Source organism: Lonchura striata, chromosome 3 (genome assembly GCF_046129695.1).
Source record: "Lonchura striata isolate bLonStr1 chromosome 3, bLonStr1.mat, whole genome shotgun sequence".
NCBI lineage: Eukaryota > Metazoa > Chordata > Aves > Passeriformes > Estrildidae > Lonchura > Lonchura striata.
Genome location: NC_134605.1, coordinates 63,404,976 through 63,428,553, shown reverse-complemented (window position 1 = coordinate 63,428,553; position 23,578 = coordinate 63,404,976). Strand labels below are relative to the sequence as shown.

The 23,578-nt window shown below is 37.0% G+C and overlaps 1 protein-coding gene across 15 annotated transcripts in view; it reads right to left on the bottom strand.

Moving 5' to 3' along the window:
* The window catches only part of TRDN (triadin), a 227,942-nt gene that overhangs the window by 79,330 nt on the left and 125,034 nt on the right, over positions 1-23,578 (bottom strand). For 11 of the 15 annotated variants that reach the window (XM_077782243.1, XM_077782247.1, XM_077782240.1 and 8 more), the window contains 4 exons: positions 17,120-17,155; positions 13,881-13,934; positions 1,202-1,234; positions 1,064-1,096 (listed from right to left, as the gene is read on the bottom strand). In XM_077782243.1, the coding sequence (XP_077638369.1) occupies positions 1,064-1,096; positions 1,202-1,234; positions 13,881-13,934; positions 17,120-17,155 (156 nt within the window). The remainder of the gene's footprint in view (positions 1-1,063; positions 1,097-1,201; positions 1,235-13,880; positions 13,935-17,119; positions 17,156-23,578) is intronic. The other 4 variants (XM_021547101.2, XM_021547103.3, XM_077782244.1 and 1 more) reach the window with 1 other exon arrangement.

The following is a 23,578-nucleotide window of genomic DNA, read 5'->3' as shown; positions in this document are numbered from 1 at the left end:
GACAAAAACTGACACACACATGTATTGCTTGTTTAGTCTCATGGCAGATGATTAATTAACCTGCAGATTAAAAGCAGTCGAAAACAAGGCCAATAGATAAGTAATATATGGAACTTCAATAGCTCTGCTATTTTCAAGTGTCAGGATGAGGCAAGAAGTAAAATAGCCTCTAGGATGTGCATATGTTAAACATAGGTAGAAAGTATGCAATAGAAAAGTTTTTTTTAAAATTTCAGTGATTTGCAGAAGTTAGGAATTTGTTCACTTTTTTTTTTTTTTTTGTTCTGAGTTCATTGAAACTTCTAGAATTGATGCAGAGGAGGATCCAGTTTCAAAATTCTTCCTTTATATAAGTTTTTTCAGTTTTATTTCTTTACTGTTCTTCACGAATGCATTAACTAAAAGCAAATTAATGGAACTACAACATTTCTCTTTTTCATTATTCACACCTTCATTCTGAAGCACTTTGACAGGTTTTTATGTTATAGAAAAGGACAGATTCATTTTTCTACAAATTGACTTTCTACTGTAGGTATTTCTTGCTCCAAATTTGTATCTGAGAAAATAAAGTCATCTGATGAATGAGTCATCAGGCTTGGCTGTAAAAGGAGAAAATTCTTATGCTCCCCCAAATTTGGATAAACTGGAGAAGTGTGTTCCACTTGAGAGCAAGAGCAGCTTGCTGCAACAATAAAATGCATGAGTCCTTGGCATAAAAATATTAAACAGCCTACTTTTTTCCTACCCTCCACATTCTGAATCTTGTATTTTGTGTTTGTTTTCCATCCATTTACTGTAACTTTCTTTGAAAAGAGAGACCTTTTAAAAGTTAAAATAAAGATTTATTTCCTTCCTGTTCTTCTCAGCATTTAATTAGATCTCAATTCCAGAAGACTGAATGGTTGCTGCTCCACATCCATTCAATTGCTTAAGTAACTTTAATTAAACCAGCAAAATTATATTAATGGATTTATTTTTTTATCCCTCTACATAATCCTATCTTAACTGAAAATCAAACCAGATAAATGAGACTCTGAAACTTACAGTCTTTTACAGGACTTACCATGTACTTTTGTTTCTTTCTTTGTTATTTTGCCTGTAAAAGCAAATTTAAAAAAATATCAAATATTAACTTTTGACAAGAATTAATTTAAAATATTAGATTTTTTTAAGAGTAAGATAAAAATGAGAGAATATTCACCAGATTCCATTATTTTTTCTTTTTTATGCAGTTCTGGAAAAGAAAAAGAAAAGTGTACATTTGTCTTCTTGTAATGCTTTGTTTGATTGTCTTGTGTGGGAATCCAGGGCTTCCCTCTGGCTGCCCTGGAGGGCTTGGGTTGCTGAAAGGGGGTGTAGGAACCCCCCTGGACAGAGCCCCGAGAGACACTGTCTCTGATCTCTGTCCATGGAAAAGAGTTTTCAATCTTACAGGATGAATTACAGGCTCTGAGTGTTTGATATAAGTAATAATTAAGTGTGGCACGGCTGCAAAAGTAAAATTTTAGAATTCTAGATTAGGGGTTCAAAGGGGACAAGATGGAGGAAATTGGGTGTGTCTTGTCCTTTTCCTCCTTCTTCATGCCCTCCATGTTTCACTGTAGTGTTGACATTTTTCTATTGGTTTAGGCTGGGAACACACTGTTCAACGTAGATGATAGATATTGGCACATTATTGTAAATACAGCACAGGTAGTTTCTGGTATTTAATGTTTGTAGCATCCCACTGAGGGCAGAGCCCCACACGCTGCCCTGCAGGACAGACCTGCGGCAGGGCAGCAGAACATGTTAGAGATAAGCAAGAATAAACAACCTTGAAAACCAGCACAGACGAATTATGACTTCTTCTTTGGCAACAGGGCAGAAAGACAGAGACTTCTTACAATCTTGGAATCATCAATACCACAGATTCTGACAGCCTTGGACAATAATTTTGCATGGTACTATTGGCCATTGGATGTGACACATTCCTAAGGACTCTCAGTTCAGTGAGTCCTTCCCTGCTTTCCAGTATGTCAAAATAAAGCCTTTATGTTTTTAATCAATCTCTTCCGTGGTTTTCACACTGGATACACAGGGTCAGATTAGCTGTTAATAAGGGAGAGCAAAGGATTCATCCTTTATAATAAGGTGCTAGAAGAAAACCATAAAAACATCTGCAGTTTTGCTTCAGGGTGGTTAAAATGGAGGTCTGCAACCCAACTATATGTGCTTGAGGACAGCTACTTTTTTATGGTAATTTCTGTAATACCTCTTTCCATGCTGCAAGAATGTGCTTTAACGCCCCCTCACACAAGGAGCAGGGCAGCCTGTCACAGATAGAGACTGAATAACATCTACCAGCCAGTGCTGACATTCACAGTAGCAAAAAAAAAAAAAAAAAAAAAAAAAAAAAAAAAAAAAAAGTTAAGCTTTTTCTGTCTGCAGATGCTTTTAAACAGCATATGGAAAGGCTGTGCTGTGCAAGTTTGTATCCACACAGGAACATTTCCTAAATTCAAGAGTATCTGAGCTGACTGATCACAAGATAGATCAAAGAATCATAAAATCATAGAATATTCTGAGCTAGAAGGAACATTATTGAGTTCTAACTCAGGATATTCTATGATTCTGTGATTCACAAGGATCACTGGGTCCTGCTCCTGGCTCTCCACAGCATAACGCCAAGTCACACCATGTGCTTGGGAGGATCGTTCACACGCTTCTTGAACTCTGTCAGGCTTGGTGCTGTGAACATTTCCCAGGGGAGCCTGTTCCAGTGCCCAGCCACCCTCTGGGTGAAGGACCTTTTCCTGACATCCAGCCTAAACCTCTCCTGGTTCAGCTTCAGGCCATTCCCTCAGATCCTGCCACTGGTCAGCACAAACAAGAGATCAGTGCTAGTGTTTCCCCTCAAGAGGAAGTTGCAGACAGCAATGAGGTCTTCCTCCAGACTCCTCTTCTCAAGGCTGAACAAAGCAAGTAATTTCATCCACTCCTCATATGACTTCTCCACTTCACTTAAGTATCTTCACAGTCCTCCTCTGGATGCTCCCTAGTAACTTTATATCCTTATATCATGGTGCTCAAAACTGCACACAGGACTCAAGGTGAATACTTTTAAATACAAGCTCATTGCTTACCACTATCCAATGACTGGATTTTCTCCAGGCGTATTAGAGGTTAGTTATATTAAAGCTGTGGTATAGAGTTGAGCAACATTAATGTTTAAACAGTTCTGTGTTCAAAGTAGTTCTGAATCCTAAAAGCAACTTTATTCACAGATGTGACCTATCACTCAATTGAATAAGAAAAAGGAAACAAGAACTGCCATCATAAAATTAAATATACTTATAAACAACATTAATATGAATAATATTTCCATTAAATATTAATTTGTAATCAATGCTGATACTGACTGTGCTATGGGAAAATAAAAGATATATAGCTCAAGCAGAGCTATAAAAATAATTAATATTTGAAAGGACAGACTGATCTTAAATATTAAAAACCCCACAACAGTTAAGTTTTAAATAAAATATGTCATTACTTCAAAATTACCACCCCAAAAAAGCTTATATTGAACAATACATTTCCATTCTATCTGAAATAAAATGCTTCTTTTGGTCTGAGTTTTTAAATCTCTCTGAAGAGTCATCTTTTATATATTTCAAAGAAAAATGTAGTTTCCAAAATAAAGCTTTGAGACAAGTTCTAAAAAAAAAAAAGTTATTTTTCTTTTTTATTTTTTTCACAAGCCATTTATGGAATTACAACTTCAAAATCAATATCTTTGAGCCAAAATGTACATTTCAAAGCATTGAGATTAATTGACTGAAATAATGAACTTCAGTATGGGCTCAATATAGTCTTAATATACTTATATAAGGAACATTTTAATGTATTGATTGCATAACAAATGTTAAAAATATTGTAGATTCTTTAAAGACATTTTATATGAGAAATGGAGTTTTAGTGGAAATGATGATGGAGCAGGTTTGTGTCATCAAAAGAAAAGGGTCATGGTTGTGATTTTCCACAATATAAAAAAGTGATGGAAATAGAGAGCAAGGTGGTATTTATTGCCTGGATAAATGTACTTTCTTGATGGCATCCTACCCTGGGTTGCAATTCTAATACAGGTCAAGGAGGAAAAATAAAGCTAAAACTGGCCACCTCAATGCTCATGGCATCATGGCAACATCTGCAGCTTTGATTTTGTGTAGCCTGAGTGCTCTTCAGACTCTCCAGTTGCAGATATTTTAGGACTCGTTCCGGAAATCATAATATTCACTGGTGTTGTGGGGGTTTCTGTTTGACTGTTGTTCAGGACAGCTTCATGGAAACTAAAGGAAATGTTATTCAGTCTTTAGTGGTTCTGAGGCAATTATTTTTCTCTCTCATTCTAAGATCTCTCAGCTCTCAGAAGATCAGGGAACAGAATGATCCTAGCAACACTCAAGCAATTGTTTTGGCAAAGTATAAAATAATCCATTTATTTAGCTTTATTTCACTTTTTTTTCCCCTAAACTGCAAACATTAGGGAAGGCCTATAGATCTTCATATCCTTCCAGAAGCATATGAAATAAAATCCTTTTCCATGAGAAAATTTATAAAAATTAATAACATAACATTTGACATCAAGCATTTATGGGAAGTCTGACATGATATGAGATTCCAGGTGATTAATATCCTGATATTTGAATGGAATGAACTGAAAACTTTTATTACACGAGCTATAAACTGCAGGAAATTTCAGATCTAGGTCTTTCCTGTTTCCTAAAAGTTACAATTTCTTGATCTCCATGTCTTATTATTTACTTTTTTTTGTACTTTCAAGTACCTAGTATGACACATGAAAGGATATCGCCAGCTGTAAACAGATCAGACATTTGCCATGGCATTTGTCATTATTTTTATGTTTAACCATTTTTGCATGTATATGGGACTGTACAGCATATTTTTATTCAGGGAAGTTTTGCTGGTACTTTTCTACCATGTATGGAATTGAGATTTGATTTAGTTTGACATTTTACCATCTTTATTTGCTCTGATGCTTTAAAAAAACGGCTTTTTTTTTTCTTTTATGAAAACTGGCAAAGTTATGTATAAGTTGCTCATAAAACCATACAAATGTGTTTTTTGCTTCATTACAAGTGACATATTCCTAGGCAATTCAGAATAGGTGGGAGAGAGAAGAAAACCTGAACCTTACTCTGTAGCTCTTCCCAAAGCCACATTGTTCCCTAAAGCAAAAGCAGCGCTGAAAAACATCTAGGATGGCAAATTTGCTGAGGTGGATTTTAATCTTTAGTACCAGAATAGACAGTCACAAAGTGTGACTCTCTGCTACCTGACAGGAAAGAATATTTGATTTCTTGTCATAATTTATATAGGTATGTGCACACATGTATGAGTGTTTGTGTGCACCTGTTATTGCCTAATTCAGATAAATCAGTCATGTCCAAGAATGGTTCAGGAAAAGAAAAATTCTATTGGGAATGACACAGATTGGAAAAGTTTAAAAAAATGGCATTTCAAGTGGATATGCTGTTGCGTGGGATGCACCACATATTAATTAACCATCACCATTTTGTTTACACTTAGTAGCTGAATAAAAATGGTGCTTTCTGTAGTGTTGTTTATCTTTTACCACAAATATTTCAGTGAAGCCTACTGTTGTCATATTCTATGCAGTGTCTTAGATACTTAAATCCTTAGCAGAAAGTTAGCTTGGTCTTATAGTTTTGTAATCTTGGTTTTATAGTCTATACATAAACCTTGGAACTTCATATCATGTTGGTTAAATAAAACCAAATGAGACAGAGTGATAAAGCTTTCCAAGTTATCCTGTCATTAAGAATATTGCAAACATAAGCATTTAGATAAATATGAGATCCCTTTAGTCCCTTCTGTTGAGGGGAAATATTGCAATATATGTTCAATCACATAGTCGACCGGAGATAATCTACATGAGAAAGTCTTGCATCAAACTAGATTTTTTCCTGTTCTCCTGCTCCCAATGAGTATATGTTTTTATATATTTCACTGCTATTCTTATTTTCTTGCTCATTGTAGAAAACCTCACCACTATTTTATGTTTTGATTTATAAAGATCATGAACTCTACAAATACATTTCTTTCTGGAATAAGAACACACCAAGGAAACCTCTTACATCATGAAGTCATGCCACACATATACTCACTCCTCTATATATGATCATCTTTTGAGGAGGGTAACAGTTTTCCTGATGGATTTTTGTGAAGAAAAAGAAAGCAGGTTACAGTTCTTTGTATCGTCAGAAATCTGATATCTTGTTGGGAAATAGCAGATAAAAATTTTGCGCAAAAAACAAGAAGGAAAAGCCTAGATGAAATGCAACTGCATTCGGTTCCATCTCTTTGGTCTGAGGCTTTTCTTCACAGTTAGAAAGCAATGGCATCAAAACTGTCCATCATAAATTGTAGATGTAATATAAGCATATATGTTATAGAAAAGTCTAATCCACACCACTGCTCCCCTGCAAATGAAACGGCATTTTCATAATGATTGCAATGAACTGGATGAGGCCCATTTATTTCCATTATAGCATAATGAAGGTGGTATTACTTCCAGAACATTAATGCCTGGCAAAAAAATTACATCCATAGTGTATGTGATAGTCTGGATTCAACAAAGCTTAAGCATGCCCTTGAATGCTTTGCTAGGTGACCTGCCTGGGAGATGCAGGAAAGCCTGTGGATGTTGTCTATTTAGACTTCAGCAAGGCCTTTGTCACTGTCTTCCACAGCACACTCCTGGAGAAGCTGCAGCCCATGGCTGGGACCGGAGCACTCTTTGCTGGGTTCAGAACTGGCTGGATGGCCGGGCTCAGGGAGTGGTGGTGAGCAGTGCTGCATCCAGCTGGGGACAGTCACCAGTGGTGTCCCTCAGGGGTCTGTGCTGGGGCCAGTTCTGTTCAATGTTTTTATTGACCACATGGATGAGGGGATTGAGCCTGTCATTAGTAAATTTGCAGACGACACTAAGCTGGGAGTGTGTGTCGATCTGTTGGAAGGTAGGAGGGCTCTGCAGAGAGACTTGGAAGAGTTGGACGAATGGGCAGAGTCCCATAAGATGAAATTCAATAAATCCAAGTGCTGAGTTCTGCATTTTGGCCACAATAACCCCCTGCAGTGTTATAGGCTGGGGATGGTGTGGCTGGACAGTGCCCAGGCAGAAAGGGACCTGGGGGTGCTGGTGACAGCTGGCTGAACATGAGCCAGTGGGGTGCCCTGGTGGCCAAGAAGGCCAAGGGTGTCCTGGCCTGCATCAGGAATGGTGTGGCCAGCAGGAACAGGGAGGTTGTTCTCCCCCTGTACTTAGCAATGGTGAGGGCACACCTCGAGTGCTGTGTCCAGTCCTGGGCCACTCAGTTTAGGAAGGATGTTGAGATGCTTGAGAGCATCCAGAGGAGGCAACAAGGCTGGTGAGGGGCTTGGAACACAAGCCCTGTGAGGAACGGCTGAGGGAGCTGGGGGTGTTTAGCCTGGAGAAAAGGAGACTCAGGGGTGACCTTATCACTCTTTACAACTCCCTGAAAGGTGGTTGTAGCCAAGTGAGGGTTGGTTTCTTTCTCTAGGCAATACTGACAGAACCAGAGGACACAGTCTCAAGCTGTGTCAAGGGAAATATAGGTTGGACATTAGGAAAAAGTTTTTATGGAAAGAATGATAAAGTACTGGAATGGTCTGCCAGTAGAAGTGGTGGAGTCACCATCCCTGGATGTGTTTAAAAAAAGATTGGGTGTGGCACTCAGTGCCACAGTCTAGATGAGGTGTTAGGGGATGGGTTGGAGTTCATAATCTTGAAGATCCCTTCCAACCTAGTCATTCTGTGAATTCTGTGATTCTGTGAACTCAAGATGGAGTTAAAGATATACTAAATCCTTTTTGAAATTGGGCCCAATTCTAGCCAATAGTGCACTCAAATAATTAAACAAGTTCAGGGGTATGAAAGTTGGCCAGCCTCAGAACAAAGCACCTTAAAATGCCTTTCCTGTAAAGAGTGGACACATATATAATCCTTTTAGCTCTGATTTTTAAATTGCACTTAATTTGACACTCTTTTATTGATATTACTCTTACTTTCATGTATGGATAAAAATAATTTTTGCAGTTAACTTGCTCCCCCTGCCTTGCTCTTAAAGTAGTGCTGTCTTTGTGTTAGGAATACAAAAATATTTTGATGCATAGCAAATATCTGATAACAAAAAAGAAGCAAGACTGCATTTACAGTACAAGTGTCTTCACACGCACTGTAATCTGAAAGGAACTACTGGAAATTATTTTAACTCTATATTATCCTGAAACAGAGACTACACTAAGGAAAGTATAGACGCAAAATAATAATGTGTCGACCTATGATACTGGGAATTTCAACATCCTAGCAAAAGTAGAAAAAAATACCATAGATTTTAGGCAACTTACTCAAAAATATTTTAAAAATTGGTGAATCAAAACTGGACTTCAGATTAGAAAGCTTAGTGTAAAATAAGCTATTTCATGCTCTATTTAAATAAAGCCTATGTATAAAGAATTCATGGTTGTAAAGTAAAATCTTCTAACATCAGAAAATACTTCCACTTACAAGGCATCATCTATTGTGACATAAGTAAAGAATTCATTTTTCCTTTCCCATTCAGAGTCAGATAATGGCTCGGTTTACATAATCCTGTAGACATTTTAAGACATCAAGTTCTGTAATATTTTCTCTGAGATGAAAATGTCAGTGGGTTGAAATGATTTGTGGAATATATCTCCATCCACATAATAGATTCTTGCAAATATTAAGTGGCTGAGTGATGGACTTCTGCACCAGCAATTAGATTTTAGCTGCTAAGGGTGCAGTGCATTCTTGGCATACCACAAGCAGAGTCAGCTCTGAGGCTTCAATAAAGCCTAGTGGAAACACCTTGGGACAAACAGTTAAGGACCAAAATTCAATTTCTCCTGTCTTTCAGCATATTGCTGGGGATTGAGCTCAGATAATCTCCATCTACTGTACAAAAACAGGCAAGCCTGGAACAATCCCATCGAAACCGGAAAGAAAATTACTAAGTCAAAGATATTATATTTAACTTCCTGAAAAGCTGTGGTGAGACAGAGGTAGAATTTTGCTAAAATGGACTGAAAAGAAAGCTTTGGTAATTCAGAAAGACTGCAGAATGATCCTGGATCTAAATCCAAAGATCCCGAGCAGCAGTATTAATACAGGTAGGGCTTCATTGTTTTGTTTACTGCTTCATAAACACCTGCTGAGTGAATATTTATTTTCTATAGAAATAGACTGCAAAACTTGTCCTTCTGCATTCAATAAGTTACCTCTAACATTTGTCACCAAAAAGATAGACTGTAAATCCAGAATATAAACCCTGAGAATGGCTGTGCTTATATTCTGAAAAAATCTGAGAGGGTTAAGTTCAGGAAACAGAAAATTGAACTGCCTACTCCAGCTACCAGAATAATTTTCTTGATAACATCAGTATGACAGAAATACACGCAGAGATGCTTTCACCAGGTGCAGTGGCTGCTTATGAAGAGAAATTTCAGGGCACACAGAGGCCCTCAGACATAAGATCCTGAAGAGAATGCAGGATGGAAAACTTTATTATGTCCCTACAGAGAGAGAGAGACAGGAACCTTTTCCTTTCTCCAAAAGTACTTACAGGGGGTGTGTAACATAAACTTGACCCTGATTTTCAAAGTCTCTCCCCTTGGACTGACTACACATATCTACACACGATGAATGATGCAGAGGGTGTGGGACTGTGAGTAAAATACATCCTTGACATGTGATTTGAGACTTGAATCTGAGAAACCTGACAAAAAATCCATGATAATTTTGCTTGTTCTATTGTGTTGCTAAACTATGTAATAGAATTGCTGATTTTTAATTAATCTTCTGTAACATATGGTTTTAGCTTTCTATATACTAGTGTCCTATAGGTGATAATTAAAAGATAATCAATAATCCAGCTCCTTGATAAAACTTTTCTACATTTCAGATATACCTCCCGTGCCATAAACTTCTGGGTTTTTTTCCTTTTTATGTCAATTAAAACTGGTTATACCTTATGGCAATAGCTTTCCTGCTGCCATTTTAGTTAGTCACTTATCTTGAACCAAGAGTTAAATTAACTTCCCTGTTAAGTCAATAGTGCCTATTACCAATAAAACCAGTAGATATTCCTGCTTTAGACTGAGTGATCTGAACCTATACAATCCATCTTCTAACCAAGTTTTTAAGTATAGCCTGCATTCTAATATTCTGTACTTACTTACCCCATGGACCCATTTCCTACATAATTTCATACAAAATATCCTCTTTCTTCTTTTTACAAACAGAGAAATTATTGGTTGCATAATAAAGTAATAGTAGTTTTGATACAACAGGCAGTCAGTTTGGGAGATTGGATGTAGCTGACATTTGAGCCCTTAAAACTAGCTATTGTATGTAATATATTTTTTATTCTTTCTGGATCCAGACTAAATTTTATTGATTTTCAATGGGGAAATTGTGCTTAAAAAAATTTTCTGTTATGAACCAAAAGTGAGTGATGACAAGATTTTTTTTTTTTGCTTGATTGTGGAGAGGAAGATAGGGAAAATTAGGCATTAAAACCCAGTAATTAGGCAGTTAAGTGACAGTACAAAATCTGTTAAACATGCTGTAAAATTAATTAAAAATTTCAAGACCATTCCAGGGAAATTCTAAGCAGCAATTAGGACTTAATTTTTGCAGTGTTGAAAAGAGTTAGAACTGGTTTTCAAATCAGGCAAATTATCAGGGGAAAGCACTGTCACTGGTGCTTGGAGAAGGTGCAGGAGTCTTGCCTATGAAGGGAGGCCATCTCCTGAGAGGGACTCAGAGATGAGCTGCTCCCATCCCTCTCCCTAGCTACAGGAGTGCCAGCACTAACCAGTGGCACTGAGGCTCCTCGCTGCCTGCTGGGGGACACAGTCAGCCTCCGGCTAATTTAGCTGGAAATGCTCTCTGCATGGTTTCATTGAGCCTGTGCTCCCTCCCCTGTCCTGCACCTCCATGCACTGGATTTTCCCACAGTGACAAAACAGACCCAGCAAAGTCACTAAACCGAGGTGTGATGACTCTGCTGCTCGCCCAGCAGAATTACCTACAGCTGCAGGGCATGATAAGGATTGAAGTGTGAGGCTCCAGAGGGATGGCAATAAGAGGTAGATCTCAAAAGGTGTCAGGATGGGGCAGCTACTCACCACCTACACCCCTGGCTCTGAGAAATCCTTCAGAGAGAGCCTGCTGGGCCCTGCACACAAAAGGGTGCCTGAGGAAATCCTGTGAAAGAAACCTGTGCCACTCCTCAGGGCAAAAAGACAGACTGATATTTTGTAAGAGTAGGTCACTCTCAGACCTGTTCTGCTGGCACAGCTGGGCAGACAATTCACTGTGCAAAAAAAAAAAAAAAAAAAGAGGGAATGCCTTTAGGATTTGGAATGGGAACAACATAAAACAGGGATACTGAGGAAGATGTGTAGCAAAACATCTTCAACTCTGATTTCTCCCCTCAAAACAGCATCACTTGCATATAACGACTAAACTGTTTTACTTTACAGCCAAATATTGGGATCTCAAGCCCATTTTCCAATGACTGTCAGAGAGGTGATTTTTTCCAGATAGAGAAATCTGATAATGTTTGAAAATATCCACTTTCAAAATTAAGTGATGGAAATTTATTTGAGCTGGTTTCCTAGATCGTGTCAGCTTTCAGATCCAGAAATTTTCACAGACTTCCAAACTCCATATTCACTTTCTCTGCTTTCTCTGTATACATGTAGGGAGATTAAAATAGTGCATGCTGAATTAGGCAGGGATTTCTCAACCAGTGACATTAAGATCAGGAACATATGTGGTGTAGATGCACTGTGAGATGACCAGCTGTGCTCTCAGTCTGTTCAATCTGTTAAGAGGAGTAAACCTTGAGCTTTAGGCATTCTTGGGTACAGGTTGTGATGTAATAAGAAATGTGGAAAAAAATGAAATATGAAATTGGATAATGTATTTAATTTACTGTGCTAATAGGCAGCAGTCTACTTATGATGTTGCCAAACAAGCATATTTAATATTTTGCTATGGTGAGTTATTCTGGTGGTAAATTGATTTTCAGAGAACTGGAGGGGAAACTAAAATTTAGAACTCAGAATGTACTGCTCTTTATAATTTTTAAGGCAAACTAGATATTTAGAAATGTGTCAGAACAGACAAACTTGTTTTATTTTTCCATAAGAAGCCATGCCAGTTTTCCTCCTTTCTTTTTCTTAAGCAGATTACTGTGATCACCATTCTTGCCAATAATCAGACTCATTGGAATATTTTTCAAACATGAACAAAAATATTGGATGCAAGCAGGTGGAATGAATTAATTATAAGCATATGGTTCTAACATAATTTCTACAGAGTACTGTTGAGACTTCTAAGGGTCTAGCTATACAACACACTGTGGTAACAAAGCTGCTTTAAGAGATTATCCGTGACATGAATGTAAATGTTTGTGGAGCCAGACTCACTGACAGGCTGAACGCTCTGCCACACACACATTCCTAGCACAGCTTTCAGCTGTAAGCCATGGCAATGGGGTGGTTTACACTGCTCCCCCTGTTGTGTTAGCAGAGATGAGCATGGTGTCAAACAAACACAGTAGGCAGGGACAGGGAGCACTGGTGGGGAAATGGTGTTTCCCAGGCCAGTGTCACACAGTGCCTGGTACAGCCACACAAGATGTGCTGCAATAGCCCACATCCTCTGTGATTCCTGGTTATGAGTCCTTCTGTGGTAGAGACAACTGTGGTGCTCCTGGCTTGCACTGCTCCTTGACCAATTCCCACTCACCCCTACTGATGCAAGTTATTATTCCCTTTTTCAGTGGAGGAGAGCCCTGAAATAGACGACTGAAAAGCCTGAGTTAGAAAAGATAGCCAGAAAACAATCTTAAAGGAGAAAAAAAAAAAAAAGAAAAGCTATCTCAGATCCAAACAGGGGCATCAGCTGGAGGCAAGAAGCAGCAGAGGAAGTGTGGGCTGGCCACCACTGGGATGCCAGCACCAGGCACAGCTCAATGGCACAGTGCAGCAGCAGCTAACTTGCTTTAGACTAGAATAATATTGTGGTTTTATACTCCCCACATTTTCATATTGGAATTCCTGAAGGGTTTTTTGATAGTTAATATAAGATGTAGTCAAACTACAAATATAATGACTTTTCAGGTTTGTAATTCATTATATTGGGTTTTATTTAATTATGCAGAAATGAGATGTGGCACTTTTGAAGATGGCTATGAAGCAGATGAGATCATAAATAGATAAAAATTATTAGATTTTTACAATCCAATCTAATTTCAGATAGGAATTTATTTGTTTAAAAAAGTTTGCTTGTCTTTTCAGTGAATATTTATGATTATCCAAGAGCTCATTTTGACAACCTACTGTAAGATCAGCACTTTGAAATACCAGATCCCCTTCTCAAAGGGCTAAAATACAGCTTCACATGGAAATTAGTTTCTGTAAATATTGCTTTTAAACTCAGACTTTATATTCAGATTAATTTTTTTAATCTCAAGCCCTGCAGAATGGCTCAATATGGCACCTCATAGCTGCCATGGGAAGGCAAGAACAAACATAATGGTAGAAATCAGTGCCAAATATTTTTTTCTTAGCAAATATTGTGATATTAATTATCACAATGATTTAGAGCAAAACAGACAAAAAGTCACCCCGACAACTAACAAAAACCACTGGCTCACGTGCAATCCAGCAGATGGTGCTATGATGCAATAAACTGGTTCAAGAGTGCAAGAAATACACTGCATGCAAACATTTTTCTTCCTTACCTGGTGTTGCTGCTTTCTTGATGGCTGGGTTGGCTGTAGGAGCTTTTGCTGGCTCTTAAAAAAAAAGTAAAAATAAAAGAAACCCTTTATTACAAAGCATTATATTTTAACAACCCTACAGAAATCTGAGGAAAGGCTTACTGAGGAAGTCTGTAAAAAATTTTTTGAACTGAAGAGTTAAACAAAGAGATTACCTAAAGGGAGAAGGGATGAGTTGTCTTCAATAAACTCAAGGGCAGCAACATAATAACCAGATGAAGGGCTAGTAAGCTCTGGTTGTTAGGCATTGAATCCCTTCTTTCAGCTTTTTCTGCTCACTTGTTCAATATCTATTGGCATGTAGGGGTTTCAGCATGGCCTTGCCCCAGCTGTGTGCTGGGAGCCTCTGCATCTGATTTTGCAGCTAGGAGAGCAGAAGGTCCTGGACCAGCCTCTGGCAGGTGTTGAGGATTCACTTTTGTGAATTCAGCAGTGGTACCTCAGGAGATCCCACAGCCATTCACAGTGGCATCCTAATCTGAAACTGGCCCTGGTTAGAAAAGGTGAAATTGGGCTGTTTTTGCAAAGTACTTCCACTGAGTTTGCTATACCAGGAATCTCCCTCCATCCCAAAGAATGGAGGACCATTAGGAGAATGCCTTCATTTTTGATCCTGCAATTGAAATAATAATTGCTGTATTCTTTCTCAGTCTTTTCATGAAGCATTTGCATTGTACTATCATTGTTTGTAGAGCCTGTCCTTGCAGAATCAAGGTCCTAATGACAAATGGTGTGTGCATCCCCATGTGGATTTGAGGAATCTTAGCCTCATGTAGAAGAACCTAAGTAACCTACTAGATTTATTAGCTCTTTTACTACTTAGTAATTTCTTTTATCCTCAGAAGCTACCAAAACAACCTGTACTTAAACCACAATAGTATAACAAATATCCATAAGCTAAACTTCACCAACAGTCACAAAAGATTTTTTGTATCAACTAGAAGGTTTGTTAAATTAAAATTCACATTTTCATATCTTGAGAAGAAATAACTAATCATTTTAATCACAAGCTGAATTACAGAATGCTAAAAAATGTTAGTTAATCCTGCACATCTGTCACTGTATTATTACAATGAAAAAGAACATGGCTAAATCAGGAATGTAATTTTGAGTCCTTCCCCTCCAGTCTTTTGAGAAGTTCATAAAAGATGCATCAGATTGTCTTGTGAAATGGAATGAAAACAAAATATATTTTGCATGTGCAATGTGGATTGCATTATTTCCATCCATTTAAAAGCCCACAGCTGACAATTATATCCTAACTTAGTTATTATCACAGCATTGTAATTATTTGGGGTGCACACACTTCCTTCAGGCAAATTTGTAGAAGACCTTGAATAAGAATTTACTTAGTATCCCTTTTCTGAGTGCCTATTTTTGCAAAAGAGATCCAACACACATGTTCTACAAATGTCAAATGGACATAACATGAAATAGCAGGACTCTTTCATTTATCCCCTTCTAAGCTCTCAGCTAGAGTATGCTTGATATTGAATTTTTAAAACTTTTTTTCATAACATCTGTGAAAATGAGATAAGGTTTCTTTGTGTTATACAAAGATTTTGATTTTGATTTTAAATATCTGAGAAACAAAAATAATATAAAAATAAAATTAAGGGTATGTTTGACTAAAAATTTATATAATTTATTTAATTTTTGTATAACTTTTTAGTAGCATTGAAATAAAGGTGCCCAAAGTTTAAACTGCCTTTTCAAGCATACCATTTCCAGTTTGCTATTCACAAATTATTTAAGTGTTAATGATTCTGCACCTTTACATGAACTACTTTCAACTGCAAATTTCACTCTGCAAATTTCACTCTGCAAATTTCACTCATGTGATGAAGATGGGAAGTTTTGTTATGACAGCTGCTGTGGAATTCGCCCATGAAAGGAATCACAGAATGGTTTGGGTTGGAAGGGACCTTAAAGATTATCTCGTTCCAAAGCCCCTGCCAGGCAGGGTCACCTTCCATGAGATCAGGTTGCTTAAAGCTCCATCCAGCACGGCCTTGAACACTTCCAGGGAAGGGACACTTCCAGAGAGTTCTCTGTGTAAGCTGTTCCAGCACCTCACCACCGTCACAGTAAAGAATTTCTTTCTAATATCCACTCTAAACCTACTCTCAATTCAAAGCCATTACCTCTTGTCCTGTCATTGCATACCCTTGTGAGAAGTCCCTCTCCAGATCTCCTGTAGGTTCCATTTAGGCACTCGAAGGCTGCTCTGAGGAATTATGTATGCAAATTAATAAGTCCTTTAAGACCTGCTTGAAAACAGGTTCTTATTTTACTAACAGGGCATTACTTGTAGAGTAAGTCTATGAAATGTTTTGTTAGATATTTCTGCAAAATTTGCTTAAGAACCCAAAGTATATATTTTTTTTTCACTGCCAAAAGAAATCTTTTAAGAAATTGCTGCAAAACTGAGGATGGCAGGAGATTGATCTGCCATAGAAGTCACAAAAGTTCATGCATGGAAATGAGAGTCACTACACTCCTTAATTACGAATTTGAATCAGATTTCAAAGCCCCATATTTTTCCTAATTTTTCTTATATACTGTACTATCAGAACAGAATGCTGAGCAGATGAAGCCTTACCAATGATACTGTCTTACTGTCCTTACTGTGTTGAGGCATTGATTGCAAATTTGCAGAAAAGGAAGACATAGCTCTTCTGTTTTAAACAATACCAAGTTCTCAGAGCATTTTTTAGCTATTTTTCCAGAAGAGCACAATTCCCATCTCTCTTCAGCCACAGAAGTTTCTCTGATGAAACCAGAGCTACCCAGACAGGTGGGGTCCTTGTTTGCATTTGTGAAGATAAATTTGGTGTTCCTCAGCATGTTCAACTCTGAGCCTTCTCAGCCAATTTATGAAAATTGCTGCCACTGAGATCACATTCAGCTGAGACCTCAATTTGACATTTCCTCCCCTATGAAAACTTTGTTTCTGAAGACAGTGATAGGAAAGAGGAGAAGGCAAAACTGTCAGTCACAAAGAGGAGTGTGCAGTTAGAGGTAGCATAAGAATGGATTAAGAAAGTAGGAGGCAGCTGAAGTCTAAACATATAATTTTTCAATTATAAACGGTGTAGCTACTTCTTTGTATTTTCAGTAACTTAATAACTATTCTTTTTGGATTAATGAAATGAACTTTTGAAACTGCATGGGATAGAAAAGAGATAGTAGTTTCTTACTTTTGAGTTCTTTGGATACAGCAGCTTCTTTTTTATCTGTAAGAGAAAAAAAACAAACATATGCATAAAAACATAGTAAGAATAAAGGTGGAAAGAAAACCGTAGTGTGTGCTTTAGAGGTGAAACAACTTATTTGCTATAAAGTGAATTGGAATGATACACTGATTAATTCTGCTTCTGTTTGTTCTGTGGTACAGTGGCACTAATAGTACCCCAAGTGTAAATATGGGAAAGCTTGTGTGACCCTGAACACTCTTGTTTAATTTGGGCACAGTAATCTGTGGGGTTTGACACGTGGCTGAGTTACCATGGCTTACATGCAGTGGCTGAGCTATGGATGCTCACCATGTGCATGTGGTCAGGCTGCAGAAACAAGGGAGGATGTGCTCGTGAGGAAAGGCACTCTCTTCCTGCAGTTGTTGACAATCGCACAGCTGAGACCTACTTTAGATGATTTTGTACTTACCATCTATTGAACTTAGAGGAACTCTGCCCTACACATGGTCCATGGAGGAGCAGGCAAAATTCATCCCTGGTTGACTTGAATACAATTAAAATTACTTAGCTGAATCAAAATGCAACATGGCCAAACAATCTACCAGGAAGACTTAACTAGGCTGTTCAATCTAACTTAAGGTTGGATTTTTGGGCAACCTTTGCAGGACTTTTTTTTCTGATGGCCGAGAGATTTGGAATCTTTACTGAGGTGATATAAGTGTGCAGAAATACGCAGAGATAGCTTCTCTCTGTTGTAATTTTTGGTGCTGTTCTACATCAGGGCTTTTAGCTGGGTAAAAAATCACCCATTTTTAGAAACATTCTTGGTGCTTCACATACCTTTTTCACTAGTCTCACCTGTACAACCAAGAAATTACTCATGGAGATCTTGTGAGACAAGAACAAAAGCATGCAGAGAGCAGTGGTAGAAGGTATTCCCCTGGCTGGTTACATGGAAATTAACATCCTCTCTAATTAACTATAGTGTTTCTGGAATGTAGACAGGATAATTCTTATGTCCACAACATATATAAATGATAAATGAATTGTGCTCTTAAACACTAATATAAGGAATACTTCAGGGCAGAAATTGTCAAATTAAATTGCTTGCAAATCCAAGACTATCCCATTACTTCTAATAATACAAAGTTGCTTTTTTTCCCGTTGCTTTCTAAATTGCTGTGAAGAAGTTGATATGAGATAAGGTAATGCAAATGACTGCCAAGTAGTCTAATAATCTTGAAAAATTTGGAAGAAAATATATGTCTGCCTGGGTGATATGTTGCTCTGAATTGAAATATTTCTGGGTTAATCCTCTGCTTCCACTAACTCTCTGTGAAAGCATGTTCTGCAGGCATTACTTCAAAGTATGATAATTACCACATTTAGATGAAATTAATCATGAAGGCAGCTTCCAGCCATGTTATCTGGCTAAGGAGCCTATTGAAGCCTTCAAGAAGTGCCTATTAGTTTCCAGATATGGAAATTTTGAAAGGTATATATTGCAGTGATATGAATCATTTATCAGAATAATCTTCCATTGCTGGAGGTTATAAAAAATAAATAAATTGACACCATCATTTACAATAACAGACTGGATCTAAATAAAGCCTTCAAGTTCTTTATTTCCTTTTTTCATATAAGTTGCCATTTATTAAGACAATATACTTTCATAAATTTCAAACCCATAATTTATTTTAAATGAATCAATGTGTTTTCCCATAATCTGAAATATATCACATATAGTAAATATAGTTTATATCTGGACAAATTTTCCAGTAAGAAAATCTTATAATTTGGGGGGTTTGTGTATTTTTTTTTTGTTTTGTTTTTAAAGTTCAGAAGAATTACCAATACCTGATTCCAATAGCAGATGTTAATATGAAGATGCAAATAGTGTTAGGATATTCTTTTCAAGCCAAGGTGTCTCACATTTGATTTGTAAAGTCATATTTAACCAACTAGGATGGAGTGATTTACAGAAAATTGTCCGGAGGAGGTTGTGTAGGACCTTGAACCATGGAAGTACCTTTGAAGGTATATAGCATTTACATCTACACATGTCAATGAAAATTAGTTGCAAAGAAATTAACAACTGGTAGATCTTAGAGAAGGAAGGAAAGCTGATCAGGACTTCTGAATTCCCTAAATATGGTTACCTGCTGTAAGGCACAATTAACACATATCAACTGAATGGAAAGCAACACCAAAAATGACTTGGCCAATGAGTTATACTGGTGCAATTTGAGACAGTGAGAAATTTGTCTCATTCATTTTTATTTGCAGAGGTCTAGGGTTTAACTTTTAAGCTATGGGAGTGTGACTGGGAACATAGCTAATATACAATCAGGTTTTACTATTCATTATGTATTTTTCTTAAAAACAACAGCAATATGTTCTCTTGCTTCTTGGTGGGTATTTTTTTCATGTTAGTTAAGAATAGGAATTTCCAAATAAAACAAATTCTTCATAAAATTTTGAAGACACATTTGATATTTAGGTTTTCTTAAAGAGCTCCTATAAACCATGCAAATACTTTGCAACTCAAATATTTGGGTACCTCTGACAACCCTATCCATTTCCTTTCCTTGAAAAAACCTGCAACAGACTTTAAAAGGCTAAGCTGATAAAATAATTCATCATCTGTGGAAAACTGTAAAGCACCCTTTTCTTTTTATATCTATTCTCCAGAGGTATTTGAAGACAATTGTATTCTGGTCTGTATTCTCAAAAAGTAAGCATGCTTGTACAAGCTCCCCTCAGGTGAACGAGCAGCTTTTTCTTTTATTGACTCTTAGTCGTTAGTGAAAGACTAAAGTACAGTAATACTTAAAAAATTATTTTATTAGAAACCACCAAATATTTAAACAAATACGATCTTTGTTCTTATCTCTACAGGCTAAAATGATCAATTTTGAATTCAAACTAGAAATTAGCATTTGGCAGCTAGCACAGATGTATCTCAGTAGAACAGCAAAGCCGTATTTATTTTTTTTTTTGCCTCTTTTTAGCACATAGCTCAATCTTTTCCTCAGGACTTGATCAGCATTTGTTTGAAGTAAACTACCAGTACACAGTAACTACAAATGACATCTAAACTACACATGGGGCAAAGAAAAAAAAAATCCCTCTAAGCTTATATGGTGCTTTTCATGGCAGTGAGTCCCTAGGAGGTTGGTAATAAGCTATTAGACAAGGATGCCCCAGTGCTCTGGTACAGAGTTTGGTTGTTTGAGTTTAAACAAACTTCGAAAATGGAATATTTCAAACACTGCTATGAAGTGAATTCCAGATCTGGGGTTCAAAAAACTTTTCCACCTTTTTAACAATGGATTTATAAAACAGTGTACATTGTACATTTCAGAACAGGAGATCTGCTCATGCAGCCTATCATTTTGATAACTAAAAGGAAGTTTGGGAAAATAAATGGATCACAAATTGTACTCTCTTGAAAGGCTTCTCTGTGTCTTTTTTCCTAGAAATCTCTCACTCTAACATACCTAGGGGTATTAAAAAGACCTTAAAGTATTATTCAGATAAATGAGTATTTCAGAGACAGTATATTGATAGCTTGGATAATGGTGACCCATGTTAAAATAGCAGCTAAAACCCTTCTAATTAGAAAAATTCTTGTATATGTTGTATCTTTCTATTTGGAAGCTTATAAAAGAACATGTTGGTAATATCAAATTTGCAAACAGAAATTATTTTCAACATTAGTGGGCAACCACAATTTCCAAGTTGAATGGTAGATAATATCCTAATCAAACATGCTGTAACCCAGTAGATTCTTCTGCTGCTAATCTGGACTAAGCACTAAAACCCTGGGAATTACCAGATGCCTCTGGAAGATATGATTCACTGAATCAAAAACTGAAGAAAAAATTAAAATGTTAAGCAGATACTGGAAGAAGGAATTCTCACCTGAAACCTCAGCTAACACTTTCAACTTCTGTTTTCTACCTGATGATCACATACTAGAATGGACTTAATCAAATCTCACTGACTGGGTAATAGTCTACACATATCCACAGATAATATGTTGTGTGATGAAAATGCCTCTCACAACATTACCATAGTTCTCCAAGCAGAACGTTCCTAATGAGACTCACACAAATCTTGTCTCATTTCTTGGTTCTGTTGTTTATTTTGACATTGATATTCAATTCACCTCATGGTTTAAAGTCAGAGAATAAAAAGAGAAGATGGCAGAAAAATTATCAGAGACTTAAAGAATCAGAAAGAATTGTGTTGAAAATAAAAATAATATTTTCCAGTGCTTTGAAATCAAAACTGTGTTGGTTTTTCAGAAATAAAACCAAAAACTCCTGGCTGTTACTACCAACCAAAGCACAGTCAATTGAGTGCATGCTTTGGGAGCTTGGTTCTGGCTTTGCAAGTGCAAGGCAACAGCAGAGTTTTCATGACATTGCAACTTACAAGTATGACAGCTGAGGTTCCCTTTGCTGCCCTGAGCAAGGGTTCACATGACTGGAAATAAAAATGATAGCAGGTGGCATCTGATGGCTGAGAACTTCCATCATGTGAATGGAAAACCTAATTACAGTCGCCTAGAGACCAGTCTCACTGCTGTCTGCTCCCAGTCTAGCAGATGTACCAGAATTTAGAAACAATTTATTAAGTGGCACAATTTGCAGCTAATGCGATTTACAATGGTAAAAGAGGAACACACCCCAGATAGCTGAGCATTTTTCAAAATGAGCTGTTGTTCAGCATGTAGTAATTAAAGGAGAATTGTCAAACCTTTTATTAAAATATACTGTGGTTTAATTTTTTTCATTTACTTGGAGTTCTTAAAACTATTTCCAAAATATAGTATTGATTTCAAATAATATTCCAACAATTCTGAGACATGTTCATTCCTGGAATGCCTTTAAGAATTTCTTACTAAGATTCTTTTTAATTTATATTATTTTTTGGTAATTTTTGACTAATTACATGTCATTACTGAAGTAATTTCTACCTTACCACATCTCAAAGCTTTTCAGTGTATTTTTAAATTTTGATTTCAGACACTTCTGAAACAGCAGATACCCACATATAGGGGTGTTATATCAGAGTAATTACTCTTTCTGGTGTAATGTCTCCATTTTACAATAAAGATTTTTAAAATTCCCTATAACATAGAAAAAAAGAAATAATTTTTTTAGTAGACTTAAAATCTATGAAGGTTCTATCAAAAATGCTCATGCTAATCTAGGATTAAATTTTTAATATGACCAAACCCCTAAAATTTGGTAAAAGAGCATAAAAGAGCTATTTAGAAATATCAACATTTCTCCCACATGAAAAGTTCTGTGTTTAGACCTTGAGTTTGTTCCCTGTCTTAATCATTGAGCATGATATTACCATATGCTCTGTGACAACTTCTGGCAAAACTCTTGCCTTTCCAAAATTACATTTCTTGGTGGGCATGAGAAAGGCATCTCATTTCACCAACGAGGCTGAAGTTGTGCACAAGGGAAAGCAAGGTACAGTGCCACTACTGCTTCAGAGCTGTTCCTGACATGACCACAACAAACTCTCTGACCAGAATTTAACTATCTTGCTTTGAGAATGAAAGCAAGATATGACAGGGAAATTCACTATCAGAGACCAATAAGTCATGAATCCCAGACTAAAGTTATTATTGCTGGGTAAAATGGGCAGATGCAAAGCTTCTGTGTGTTAAAATTAAATTTCCTCAAGCAACATGAGACTGGACTATAAGATAGAAATTTAAAAATTAACTGATAACCTATGCAGTATGTAAAGATGCTTGAATAATGTAGAAAAAGAAGTTACCTAACTAAAATTCCTCTGTTGTTGATTACAATGGAAATGTGGTGATAGTACTCTTAAATGTAAACAGACTATTTTCACTGAAGCAGGAAAAAACATGCAAAAATTTCCATCCATTCCCTGAGAAGGGTATCTTTTCACCTCAGTATTGTCTGTATTTCCTGTCCACTCAGGCTTTTTGATAGTTTCTAAATTTCTTTGATGTCTCCAAGTCCCTTCTCATCACCAGCGCTTGGAGGTGTTATTTCCTCTGCAGTGTCTTCTCACTACACCATTTTCAAGGCAGCTCTATATTCTGTGTAGCCAGCAAGTGCCTGCAAGCCCTGGGCACCAGAGCATCAGAAGCAGATAGTAACCTAAAGCCCCAGAGCTTTTCAGAAAGTGTTTTTGCAATGCACATAAATGAAATGCTAAATGTTATCTCAAACAGATTTCCCAAGATCATTAAAAGGGTTCGCTCAATAGAGCAAAAAATAAAGCAGGTAGAGGAGGGATGTGAGAAGACAAGTGATTCAGTTACAGTAAGAAAAAGCCTGCACTTTGGGAATGGCCAATTTCAAGTATAATAGTGGTTTGTGGTTCCACTAATTGGTGATTTCTCTTTTCTACTTTGTAATTCCTGGAATTAATTCAGTCTCTCTTACTGCAGAGCAGGTAGAA